At 39.6% G+C, this 13397-nt stretch overlaps 1 protein-coding gene across 1 annotated transcript in view; it reads left to right on the plus strand.

Annotated features, from left to right (window-relative positions):
* LMBR1 (limb development membrane protein 1) overlaps positions 1 to 13397 on the plus strand; it is a 251126-nt gene that overhangs the window by 125647 nt on the left and 112082 nt on the right. The window contains exons 6-7 of the mRNA XM_073629939.1: positions 5786 to 5912; positions 9365 to 9433. Of these exons, the coding sequence (XP_073486040.1) occupies positions 5786 to 5912; positions 9365 to 9433 (196 nt within the window). The remainder of the gene's footprint in view (positions 1 to 5785; positions 5913 to 9364; positions 9434 to 13397) is intronic.

Here is a 13397-nt window from a genome sequence, read left to right on the forward strand (position 1 = left end):
CGCCGGGGGTTTTGAATAATCTGACTGACTCTCTTTCCCGTTTCCAGATGCAGCGTTTTCGGGAGTTGCTCCCAGGGGCGGACGCGGAAGGAACGCAATGCCCGGCGTACTTGTGGGAGCTAATTTAGCGGGAGTGATGGATGCCGTTAAATGCTCAGTTTCTTCCCGTACGTGGGCAGATTACTCCGTGGCTTGGAGGAAGTGGATGCTATTCGCTGGAAATGCGGGTTTTGATTGGGAGTCTCCCGAGGAGCAGGCTGTTTTGGCCTTTTTGGCTTTTCTAATGGAAGGCCAGCCCTCTTATGGTTCTCTGGCTAAGACCCTGGCAGGAGTATCATTTTTCTTCAGGATGAGGGGTCTCCCGTCCTGCTCTAGTTTTTTCCTGGTAAAGCAGGCCTTGAAAGGCTATGGAAGATTGTCCCGGATGACAGGCGTCCTATTGGTTTATCTCTGCTTAGGCGCTTGTGCGATGCCACGTTGGGGGTATGTTTTAGCGGCTATGAGGCTTTGCTGTTTAAAGTAACTTTTGTGTTGTTTTATTTTGGTGCCTTTCGGGTTTCTGACCTGCTTCCTGGATCCAAGCTGAGCTCCTTGGGTTTGTGGTCGGAGCATGTGCTAGTTGACCACGGTCGCGTGCAGGTTTTTCTGAGACGATCGAAAACGGACCAGCTGGGGCGGGGGGAATGGGTGACAGTGTCGGCATGGAGTGACGCCTCAGTTTGTCCGGTGGTGCTAGTTACCGGTTTCCTTGCCGCACGTCCGGCGGGGGCGACTCATTTTCTCAGTCATTGGGACCAGTCTTCTTTAGCTAGGTACCGATTTGCTTATGTTCTGAAACGTCGTCTTGGGAAATTGGGTCTACAAGATTTCAAGTTTTCCTCACATTCATTCAGAATAGGAGCAGCGTCTGACGCTGCTGAAAAGGGGTTGCCAGCCAAAACCATAATGGGTTTGGGAAGGTGGAGGTCAAACTGTTTTAAGAGATATATTAGACCTAACTTGTCACTTTAATTTTCTAGGTTTTCAGCATTGTGTTTGGATTCTGGGCCACTCATACATATATTGGGCTCGGAAACGTGCGGCCCAACGCAGGTATTCTGTCAACCTATCGTTAATGCCGGAATTCTTCAATCTGTATTGGAAAGGAATAAGAGGTTTGCAGTGGCAACATTTATTTTTTCATTTGTCTCAGTTACATCAGGTTTGGCCACCGCCTTCAATTTTGATAGTCCATCTGGGAGGCAATGATTTGGGTTCAGTTCGTACTTTAGACCTTTTATTTATGATTAAACAGGATCTGTATAGGTTCCATTTGACTTCCCCGGGTACGATCATTGTATTTTCAGAAATTGTTCCTCGTTTCGCTTGGCTGTCTTCCCCGTTTTCCAAAGCAATGGAGAAGATGAGGAAGAGGGTCAATCGGGCGTTGGCAAAATTTATGCCACTTTTGGGGGATTTTCTTATAGGCACGTGGATCTGGAAGGGGGCATCCCAGGTCTTTATAGGCAGGATGGGGTCCACCTTTCAGATGTAGGTGCAGATATCTTTAATCTTGGCTTGAAAAGCAGCATTGAGAGGGCCGCGTATTTGGGGTAGGCCGGCCTGGTTGCACAAGTCCGGCTGGTGGGGACGTATTTCTTTGTAAATAAAGGTTGAGTAGCCCGTGTTCTGAAAACAGGGCAAAGGTTTTGCTGTTAAATATTTAATTTCATTTGGAAAATTGGAATTATTATGTTTATATGAATTTTTTGTAACCAATAAAATTACCGCGGCCATTTTTTGCCATATATGATGTATGTGTGTTTTTTTTCCTATTAATAAGTTTTTATGGTGGTACCTGGGGAACTAAGGTTAGGGGCCAGGTGTGGCCTGCTGTCCCATACTTAAAAGGGGGCACACCATTAGAGCCCCCTTTTTTGGGACGGCGGTCACCCAGCCCTGGTGATAGTTTAGGTTAGCAGGTATTTAGTGTGCTGTGCCTTTAAATGCATACCTGAGTTGCAGGTGGCCCAATCAGATCCCAGGGAAGGTTCTGGTATTCCTGGGAGAAGTGATAAAAGGGGCTGCTGAGGGTCTGTACTTCCTCTTGCAGCAGCTGGACCTGGAAGAGAAGAAACTCCCTCCCTCCCTCCCCGTCGCGGTGTATTTTATGTGGTTGGGTCACCCCGGATTCCGGGGGGGGGGGGACGTATTTCTTTGTAAATAAAGGTTGAGTAGCCCGTGTTCTGAAAACTGGGCAAAGGTTTTGCTGTTAAATATTTAATTTCATTTGGAAAATTGGAATTATTATGTTTATTTATATGAATTTTTTGTAACCAATAAAATTACCGCGGCCATTTTTTGCCATATATGATGTATGTGTGTTTTTTTTCCTATTAATACGTTTTTATGGTGGTACCTGGGGAACTAAGGTTAGGGGCAAGGTGTGGCCTGCTGTCCCATGCTATCAACCAGTGTATTGCTACACATATTGTGTGGATCAGTCTCATATTATGGGTGGTGAGTCCAAATATAGGGAAAATAGGACACAGTTGTGGAGAGTGAGGTTTATACTACTATCTGAAATTTTGGAAACAAATTTTTCTAATTGCTTCCATGTATGTGTGACCTTCTCACAATTCCAAAAGATGTGTGAGAATGAACCTGTGGAATTGCAACCTCTGAAGCATGTCTGAGGAGTTGTGGGGAAAATGGCATGAATTTTAACCGGAGTATAATACCATCTTGTGAATAATTTAATTGCAGTCTCTTTAATCGTGATTGATCTGATGCAATTGTCCCAGTTTTCCGTTGAAAACGAGATATCACACTCTTGCTCCCATTTGTGCATATAGGGGAGTTTGTTTTGTTCTATGTTATTAACTAGATTAGAGTATAGTTCTGATATCAGTCCAGTTCTTCTTCTTGGTGACTTTAGACATTTGTTTTCGAAGAATGATGGTGGATGTGAGTTTGTTGTTTGGAAATATGTGCTAAAAAAGTGTCTAATCTGGAAGAATTTATTAAACTTGGTATTGTGAATCTGATGTCTAGATTTTAGTGCAGAGAATGAGGCGAAGTTTTGTTCTATAAAATTAGAGAGGGATGTCAGGTTGTTGTTTATCCACCATGAGAAGTCTCCAGCATCATGCGTATTTAAGGGGAATTTTGGATCTCCAACAAAAGAAGCTTGTGGGGGGGTGTTAGATATCAGTTTGTATTTTTTGTTGTGTAGTTGCCATAATTAGTATGATTGTGAGACTAGTTGGTTAAGAGTGAAAGGGCTTTGTCTTTAAGTGGTTAGAAGAGTGGGTGATGTGTGGCATAAGCATCTAATGTTGGGCATAAAATGCCAGGACAGTTCAACCCCCCCCCCTCAAATGACCCCTTTTTAGAAAGTAGACACCCAAAGCTATTTGCTGAGAGGCATGTTGAGTCCATGGAATATTTTATATTTGGCCACAAGTTTCGAGAAAATGACAAAAATGTTTTGTTTTTGTTTTTTTCTGCACAAAGTTGTCACTAAATGATATATTGCTCACACATGCCATGGGAATATGTGAAATTATACCCCAAAATACATTTTGCTGCTCCTTCTCAGTATTGGGATACCACATGTATGAGAGTTTTTGGGAGCCTAGCCACAAACAGGACCCCGAAATCCAGTCACCGCCTTCAGGCCTTCTAAGGGCGTAAATTGTTGATTTTACTCCTCACTGCCTATCACAGTTTCAGAGGCACTGAAATGTCCAGATAGTACAACCCCCCCCCCCAAATGACCCCATTTAGGAAAGTAGACACCCCAAGGTATTTGCTTTGCTGAGAGGCATGGTGAGTATTTTGCAGATCTTATTTGTTTTGAAAAATAAAGAGAGAAAAAGAAAATGTGTTTTTTTTTCTTTATCAAAACTTTGTGCCAAAAAGCGAGACCTGCAAAATACTCAACATGCCTCTCAGCGAATAGCTTGGGGTGTCTACTTTTCTAAAAGGGGATATTTGGGGCGGGGGGAGGGGTTGTGCTATCCTGGGATTTCATGGTCTCTGAAACTGTGAAAAGCAGTGAAGAGTGAAATCAACAATTTACGCCCTTAGAAATCCTGAAGGTGGTGACTGGTTTTCGGGTCCTGTACACAGCTAGACTGCCATAAAGTCTCACACATGTGGTATCCCCATACTCAGGAGAGGCAGAAGAATGTATTTTGGGGTATAATTTCACATATTACCCATGGCATGTTTGAGCAATATATCATTTAGTGACAACTTTGTGTAAAAAAAAAAAAAAAAAAAAAAAAATAATTTTCCTGAAACTTGTGGCAGCAAATAGCTTGGGGTGTCTGCTTTCCAAAAATGGTGTCATTTGGGGGGGTTGTGGTATTATTTCAGTGACAACTTTTTTTTTTTTTTTTTTACATTTTTCAATAACTTGTGACAAAAAAATTAAATATTCAAGGGGCTCAACATGCCTCTCAGCAAATTCCTTGGGGTGTCTACATTTCAAAAAGGGGTAAGGAGGGATTTTGTACTGCCCTGCCATTTTAGCACCTCAAGAAATTAGATCGGCAGTCATAAACTAAAAGGTGCGTAAATTCCAGTAAATGTACCATAGTTTGTAGATGCTATAACTTTTGCGCAAACCAATAAATATACGCTTATTTACATTTTTTTTACCCAGGACATGTGTCTGAATACATTTTGACCTTAAATGTATGACAAAAATTGAGTTTATTGGATTTTTTTAATAACAAAAAGTATAAAACATATATTTTTTCGTTTTTATATCGCAAAAAGTAAAAATCCCAGAGGTCATCAAATACGAACAAAAGAAAGCTCTATTTGTGGGAAAAAAAGGACGCAAGTTTAGTTTGTGTACAGCATTGCATGACTGCGCAATTACCAGTTAAAGCAGTGCAGTGCCATATTATAAAAAGTGCTCTGGTCATTAAGGGGGTAAAACCTTTTGGGGCTGAAGTGGTTAAAGGATGGAGGTAGCCAAAGACATGAATGCCTGCTGGGGGGGGGCAGTTTGAGGAAAGCTTTGTTCCTTGAATCATGCACAACCAACATGCTGCTTCTTTATTGCTTGCTGTCAAAATCACTCCTGGTTGGGGTGAACACTTATAAAGGATAGGACTACAACATCTAATTCAACCTGACACAAGAAGCCACATTACGTTTTGTAGCATCAGAGAAACACAAAATGATGACTTCACCCAACACTTGTTTGTATTGGACCAGTGAACTCCATAATGGGCCAAGTTCTAATTTTTATGAGGCCTTAATACATCATGTTTTGTCTTGAGTTAAGGACATAAAAACATTGCTTTCTGTACGAGTTGATTAGTCATTTATTAGTGGTAAGTAAAACTCAAACCAGAACTTTTGGTTATGAATAGTGGAAAAAGGATAGAACCTGTCAGTTTTTTTTTTTTTTTAATTTCTGTTGAATGAAAATATCCCTAAATTAGGGGAAATGGCACCTCTGACAGCTTTTTCCATAACAGGTGTCCATGTTGGAATAGATCCCCTCTACTCCTGTTCAGGTGACGATGAAAAAATTTTGGATTACCCCCCCCCACCCCCACTTTCTGTCTTGAAGAATGCAGTCAATATTTCAGATAGTGAGGGTGAATGGGGGACACTGAAATTTAATATAAAATTTCTAGATGGTTCCAAAATTAGAATAAAAAAGATTTTACGTGCTCTCCACTATACATATTGTTCCAATAAACTAACGCTAAAATGCATTCTTTGTGAATTTGTAAATTGGCGCCATCAAAGTTATACTTTCTTTTCATTTGTTCAACAGGGAATTAAAGCTCGGATTCTGGAGACTGTTGTCATGCTCATTCTCCTGGCACTCCTTATCTTTGGCATTGTGTGGGTGGCATCTGCCTTGATTGACAACAGTTCTGCAAGCATGGAGTCTTTGTATGGTAAGGTTCTGAGCTCTATTTGTTCCTCTAGATGTTTCTTGCTGGGTAATTCACACACATGAAGAGGGTTTTTAATTTACGGTTTGCTCTTTGTTTTAGAACTTGTTTTGGAATTCATTGATGGAGGCATAAGTGAAAACTGTAGCTACTGACTATTAGTTTTAATAGGTTTCACAAAATTATAACAATTGGTTAGATTATAAAACTTGTGATTAGGATTTTGATCTGCTGGAATTGCAAAACAGTTTAAAACTTAAATTCTGTATACATAGGTTCACATTATCTGTTTCTCTTATCATTTACTAGTAAACATCCCTCTAATTCCTCTTGTATTGAATTGTATTCTAACAGTATTGTCTGCCCTCATTTTGTAAACCACTGCACAAATTATAAATCCTGTATAATAATGAACATAATAATGCTGCTATAAAGCATCAAATCAGAGGAAACGGACAGTGAACTTGGTTCCGCCATTGAAGATGGTATTTTTTAAAGCCCAACTCCAGAATGTTAGCAACTTCCCTCCCACCCCCTTTAACAACCGCTGGTATGAAAAAAGAAATGTCCATTTTACTTACATGAAGCCAGGTCACATGTAGGCGTGGTCAGTTTTAACATTATCTGATGAGGAGAGATGATGCAGAGCAACAAATGTGAGGTTAGCTTAATACAGTGGCAGAAAATGTGAATCCCTTAGAATAAAGTGGTTTTTCTGCAGCAATTAGCTGTAAAATGTGCACTGATCCTCTTCCAAGTCCCAACAATAGACAAACACAATAGGCTTAAGTGGATACAAACAAGCAATTCTAATTTCCTGTGTCTTTATTGAACACACCCATTAAACATTCACAGTCCTGGAGGAAAAAGTAAGTGAACCCTTAGACTTAATAGCTGGTCGAACCTCCTTTTGGCAGCAATAACTTTAAGCAAGCCCTTTCATTAACTCTCGATCAGACCTGCACACCGTTCAGAAATAATTTTTTACCATTCCGCTTTACAAAACTGCTTCAGCTCTGACACATTTGTAGGATGTCTTATGTCTCTTGAGGTAATTCCATGGCATTTCTATGGTGTTAAGATCTGAGCTCTGACTGGGCCACTCCAAAAGGTGAATTTTCTTTTTTTTAATCCAATCTGTGGTGGATTTACTTTGATGCATAGGGTCTTTGTCCTGCTGGATCACCCAACTTATACTAAGCTTCAGCTGGCAGACGCTCACCTGACATAATCCTGTAGGATATTTTGATAAAATTGGTAATTCGTTTTCTCCTCAATTCAACTTTTCTTTCATCCGTCCACAAAACCATTTTTCCAGTAGCATTGTGGTTTGCCAAGGTGCTCCTTGGCAAACATTTAGTCACACAGCAAAGTTTTTTTTTTTTGGAGAGCAGAGGCTTCCTCCATGGTGTTCTGCCATGGAGACCCTGCCTGTTTAAAGACTTTCATATGGTAGACTCATGAACAAGGATGTCAGTTCCAGTAATATCTTAAAGCATTTAGCTGTTACTCATGGATTCTTCTTTACCTCCCTGAAGATTTTGCGTTGAGCCTTGGGAGCCATCTTAGCTGGGTGCTCACTTCTAGGAAGAGTAGCCACAGTACTAAACTGTCTCCATTTACAGACAATTTATATGTTGACTGGACACTTTGAGATTGCTTTATACCCCTTTCCAAACTTATGCAGGTCAGTTACTCTTGATTGTATATCTTCAGAGAGCTCCTTTTTTTGCGAGGCATGGCTCACATCAGCTAATGCCTCTTATGAACAGCAATCTTAAAATGTTTAAGTGTCTTTTATCAAAGTAGCTCTAAACTACACCTCCAAACTAATTTCATTAATTGTATTCCAGATGTGCAAGCTACTGACCAATTAACTTTCACTGAAGTAATTAGCCTATGGATTCACTTACTTTTTCCTCCAGCACTGTGAATGTTTAATGGGTGTATTCAATTGTTTGTGTGTTATTAGCTGAAGCATATTGTGTTTGTCTATTGTTGTGACTTAGATGAGGCTCAGATCACACTTTAAGTCAAATTACTGTAGAAAGCCAGTTAATTCCAGGGGGTTCACATATTTTTTCTTGTCACTGTCCCTAGTTTAACCAGTTTAACCACTTCCCGCCCGTAGGCCATTTTATGACATCCTGGAATTTGAGTGGGGATATCTGAATGATGACTGCTGCCACAGGCATCATCCGGATATCATCTTTTTCAGACGGCGATTCTGTGCACCGTAAGAACAATCATAGTGGCAGTTCAGCCACTTGATCGTTCTTACAGGCAGCAGGAGGGGCCCCTGCGATTGGCGAGCCAGAGAATGAAACAGTCGACGCTGGAAGTTGAGCATAGAGATTTCCGGTGACCAGATGGTCTCCAGTCATCTCTATGACCCTCGGAGGCCCGGGCGCGATGTTATGACATCACATCTGGGCCGCTAGGAGTAAACAATGCTGTGGGATGCAGATGGAAAGGCAGAAAAAAGTTTTTCATTTTTTTTTCATCTCAGCCTTTACAGCCTGAAGGAAAGATGTGGGTTCTTATAGACCCCATCTCTCTCCATAAAAAGGACCTGTCGTGCACTATTCCTATTACAAGGGATGTCTACATTCCTTGTAATAGGAATAAAAGTGATAAAAAAAAAATTTTTAAACAAAGTGTAAAAATAAAAAAATGTTAAAATAAAGAATCAAAACTCCTCCTCTGCACTTGACAGTATTCAGAAACACTGATTTTGAATACTTTTATTTTTTCTTTTTTATATTGGCGCTTCCAGGTTTCTACATGGGAGACCCGATCAAAGCCAAATCCGGCTTTGTTCGGATCTCTGGCCCAGCGGCGAATGTTGGCTAGTGGCTCGGGTGCCACTTGTGTGGAGCAAAGTTCTTTGAGTGCGCTGATGGTCAGGACAGAAAACAGACCTGATATAAAACCATTACAGAAGCTCTAACCCCCTCTTTTCAACACTAAGGTCCTGTTCACGCGTTTGTGTTACCTTATAAAGCGAAACAAAGTATTTGCCAAAAGAAACAATGTTATTTAAGATGCTGTTCAGATCCCCAATGGCGCACTGCAATGCGGTTTGAAAAATTAGGTATGAGTTTTATTTTTGAGCATTTTCATGCACCATGATGGCCAGTAGTATGAAGAAACTGCATGTAAACTTGCTGTAAGGCATTTAAAAAAAAAAGCATTAAAAAACAACTTGGATGGGTATGAACCTTGCCTGGAAGAATAGTGTTCTGGAATTTCAAATAGATCGATATGTGCAAAGAGCCATGATGTGCTGGTTCTGGTAGCCACTATTCAAGTTTCAGCATTTTCAACCAAAACAATGAGAATTGATGGCCTAAAATTGACCACATTATTCACATCCATGATATATTTTCATAACCTGTAGATCATATCTGTCTCACAAAAAAAAATGTACAAAAACTTATTTTCTAACCTTTCAGATCTCTGGGAATATTATCTACCCTATTTATATTCCTGTATTTCATTGATGGGATGTCTTTTATTACTCCGTAAGTAATGTCAGCTTTATCTCCTCTTTATATCCTCATCCATGTTTATTTGAACCAAGTCAAAGTTGTTTTCATCTTTTTAAATCTGCAGTTTAAAATATGAGAATACCCAGTAATCCTGCAAGGCCCATGTTATGCACTGCTGTTATGAGGTGACAACTGTTTCCCATTTGTGCTCTTCTGTTGTCACATGAACCCCCTAAGAAAATACAAATAGCCATGCCAACAGACATTGCACAGGCATGGTCTGCTTTGTCGCCATCAAGAAGCTGGACTTCAAACTGGAGAGAGTGCACATAAACAGGAAGTTGATATGAGGCTTGAAAAAGGGTTAAAACCGCATAATATGAAGAAAGGCAATTCATAATACACAATGTTATTCAGGTAGGGTTTTGACAAATTTAATTATTGGAGGGAGTCTCTGAGGGGTGCCACATCCAAATATCTAAATCAAAAAAGGAATATTCCCCTAACTGAGCTTTTAAAGGCACTAAAATTCCAAAATATGTAGAAAAGTATAAATAAAAGAGCGGAATGTTAGCAACAATGCATATATATATATATATATATATATATATATATATATATATATATATATATATATATATATATATATATATATATATATATATATATATATATATATACATACATACATACACTGATAGTCATATAATTGACAATATTACTTTATAGTTCACCCTACGCATTACGGAATTTCCAAAATCTCCTTCTTCAGGGGTAAGTGAAAGAGTCATATGTCTATGAAAAATCATATGTCTATAATATATTAACAAAAACAGTTTAGGCATATAATCTTGATAGCCAAAAGGATGGATAACAAAAATACAATGTTGGTAATGAGTACAGATGACATATGTACGTACGTATTTCTGAAACTGTCATATGCATGAACATTCCGAGAATATTTAAAACAGGAGAATTGAGCGGAGTTGTGTCCTGGATCTGCCATCTCATTTCAAAAAGCCCAGATGGGCAGATCCAGGACACAACTCCGCTCAATTCCCCTGTTGTTTTTAATATTCTCGGAATGTTCATGCATATGACAGTTTCAGAAATCTACATATGTCATCTGTATTCAATACCATCATTGTATTTTTGTTATTCATCCTTTTTGTTATTAAGATTATATGCCTAAACTGTTTTTGTTAATATATTATAGACATATGATTGACTCTTTCACGTCCCCCTGAAGAAGGAGATTTTGGAAACTCTGTAACACGTAGGGTGAACTATAAAGTAATATTGTCAATTATTATATGACTATCAGTAGTGTATATATATATATATATATATCATATGCATTGTTGCTAACATTCCGCTCTTTTATTCTGTATCTCACGCAGTAATTTTTGTTATTGATAAAATATATACTTTTCTATATATTTTGGAATTTTAGTGCCTTTAAAGTCCAGTTAGGGGAATATTCCTTTTTCGATCCAGGTAGGGTTTAGGTCCACTGTAACTGTGTGACATGACGATGTCAGAATAGAAATTTGGGAGCTGATTTAGCTGGCTTGTTTTTATACAGTACATTGTTGCGGGGCGTCATCTCAATCTTCCTACTCTGCTTGGTGGGTTACTAGCTTGGAACAAGAGTGTGCATGCCAGGTATTCTGTCAGTTCACTGGCTGCATGCTTATTGCGGATATGTGACCTGCTAAGTACTGAAATAAGGATGCACTTGCAGGATATGTCTTAAAAAATAACTCAGTACTGGAAATGTTTTTACTCTGATGGATGCCCTTTTAATTTAACTAATTTAATAAAACCCAAACCTTAAAATTATTATTGTAAAAGTATGTACAGTAGTTGTAACTGAAAGCTTGTTCTAGATTGAGGAAAAAATTCAGCAATAAATGTACAAGGGGATAACCTATACTACCTGGTTTTTTGATTTGGTTGTGGTAAGTGCCAGTAGAAGCAGCTATTCACATCAGTTTTATCTATTGCATTCAGTGCACTGTGTTTCACTGAATACTGCACAAGTACATACAGTAGCTGCTGTTTTTTTTTTTTTTTTTTTTTTTTTAATATTGATAAAAATAAAAATGCCAAATATACATTATCTAAAATGTTCTTACAGTTTGTCCATCATATGAATGCAATTTGCTGCATATCAGAATTACCGAGCCATATTTGTTTTATCTTAATTGTACAATACAGGACACAGGCAAATTATTCATAGACCTTGAGTTATAGGCTCAAACCTTTAGATGATTAGTTGAGTTCCCAGTTTTTTGCTAGTGTCTTTGCCAGTGGACCTTTTCTCACTTGTGGAGAAATCACTTACAGCTTAAAGTGTTACTAAACCCACAACAGTAAAATCAGTCTGTGTATACAGTAAAGCATGCTTGGTATACTGTGGAACCTAAGGGGTTAATCCCATGCATTGTGTAAAAAGGCTGTTTGATCCTGTCTTTTCTGATCTTCCCTTTATTCCACTGACTGCTAATAATTTCCTGATAACACAGAGTCTATGGAGTCAGGCTGCACATGCTCAGTTTGGTGTTGTTGTGTTGCCAGAGATTTTTTTTTTTTTTTTTTTTTGGGAGGGTGCCTGTGATCAGCGCAGGGCCAATCGACACTGTCCAGACAGAGGGTCGGGTCTTTAAGTATCATAGGATAGTCGGAAAACTACTCCTACGAGCTTTAACCAGTGCTTTGCTGGACACTGATAAAAGTCACAAGACTGCTATAACTGCTGACGAGAAAAGGTATTTAACAGTTTATATTTACTAAAATAACTGTATTTTCATGTTGTGTGTACTGTGGGAGACCAGATGTAGTGAATGGGGGGTCCTGGGTTTGGTAACACTTTAGTTTATTTTTTTGGATTAATCAGTCAACTCTTCAACCATCTCCTTCGCTGTTGTCTTATACTACAGTAGAAGCGGTGCATCTGGTTTGGCGCAACCTCGGTAACACCTTGGGAGCCGTAACCCAGACGCTACGCTGTGGGGGCAGCCTGTAATGTTGCTTTGGGTATTGGATCCTGCATGAGCACTCACCTTGGCACTTAGTGCAATGCTTGTTTTCAGCCATAGGATGCTATACATGTCCACGGTCATGGTCCATCTCTATGGGACCGAGATCCTGAAGACCCCTTCGGGGCTATGCCCACTTTGATGGAGGAAGGCTGGACACTATATACAGTCCATTGTCATCAACCAGTAGGACAGGGTCAACCTGTATCTCTGTTACTGTCAAAATTAGGGCTATGTTTGGAATGTAATTGCTTTACAGTTTTTAAATTTTTCAAAATTCAACCACTCAGAGCTTAGTCTATGGTGGATGATCAGGTGTGACATACAGTAACACCATAGGCTGCACACTTTACCGCCCAGAGCTCTAAGGCACTCAGGTGCTTTCTCTTGCTTTCTCGCAATAAGGATTTTGCTACAGAATGGTGTACACTCAGGTTGCTGTGTACCTTTTTTTGACACACTTATATTTTGTACCCTACTCTATGAGTACCCCACAGTTGCATACCTGTAGCTGTGGCGGAGATCAAGTAAAAGGGAGCCACAGAAAATCTCAGGTGAACATTTGCTTGGCTTAATGTCCGCACAGCACTTAACCTGATGATGCTACCCTTGCATAAGAGCAGGAGTTAATAATAACACTGGTCTCTGCATGCGATTCTAGTTTTATTTCAAGCATGCAACAAGCAACCTACCTTATGAAAGCCTAGTTTTCTACGTCCATGTCACAAGTTCTAGGGCAACTAACAGCCTTAATACAGCCATCTTGGTCCAAGGATATAAAACGCCACACCCCTTCTCCAGCACACAGAAGAGAATGATGAGGATATAGAAGCAGTATTAAAGGGGGCTTTGGAAGATTTTTCTCCCCCCCACTCTTTCACACCTAAACAGGGAGTTTCATGTAACGTGCTTGCTAATGTGGATTAGCTCAATGTTGCTGTGCACAAAACCCTTGG

The sequence above is a fragment of the Aquarana catesbeiana genome, linkage group LG05 (genome assembly GCF_042186555.1).
Source record: "Aquarana catesbeiana isolate 2022-GZ linkage group LG05, ASM4218655v1, whole genome shotgun sequence".
Lineage (NCBI taxonomy): Eukaryota > Metazoa > Chordata > Amphibia > Anura > Ranidae > Aquarana > Aquarana catesbeiana.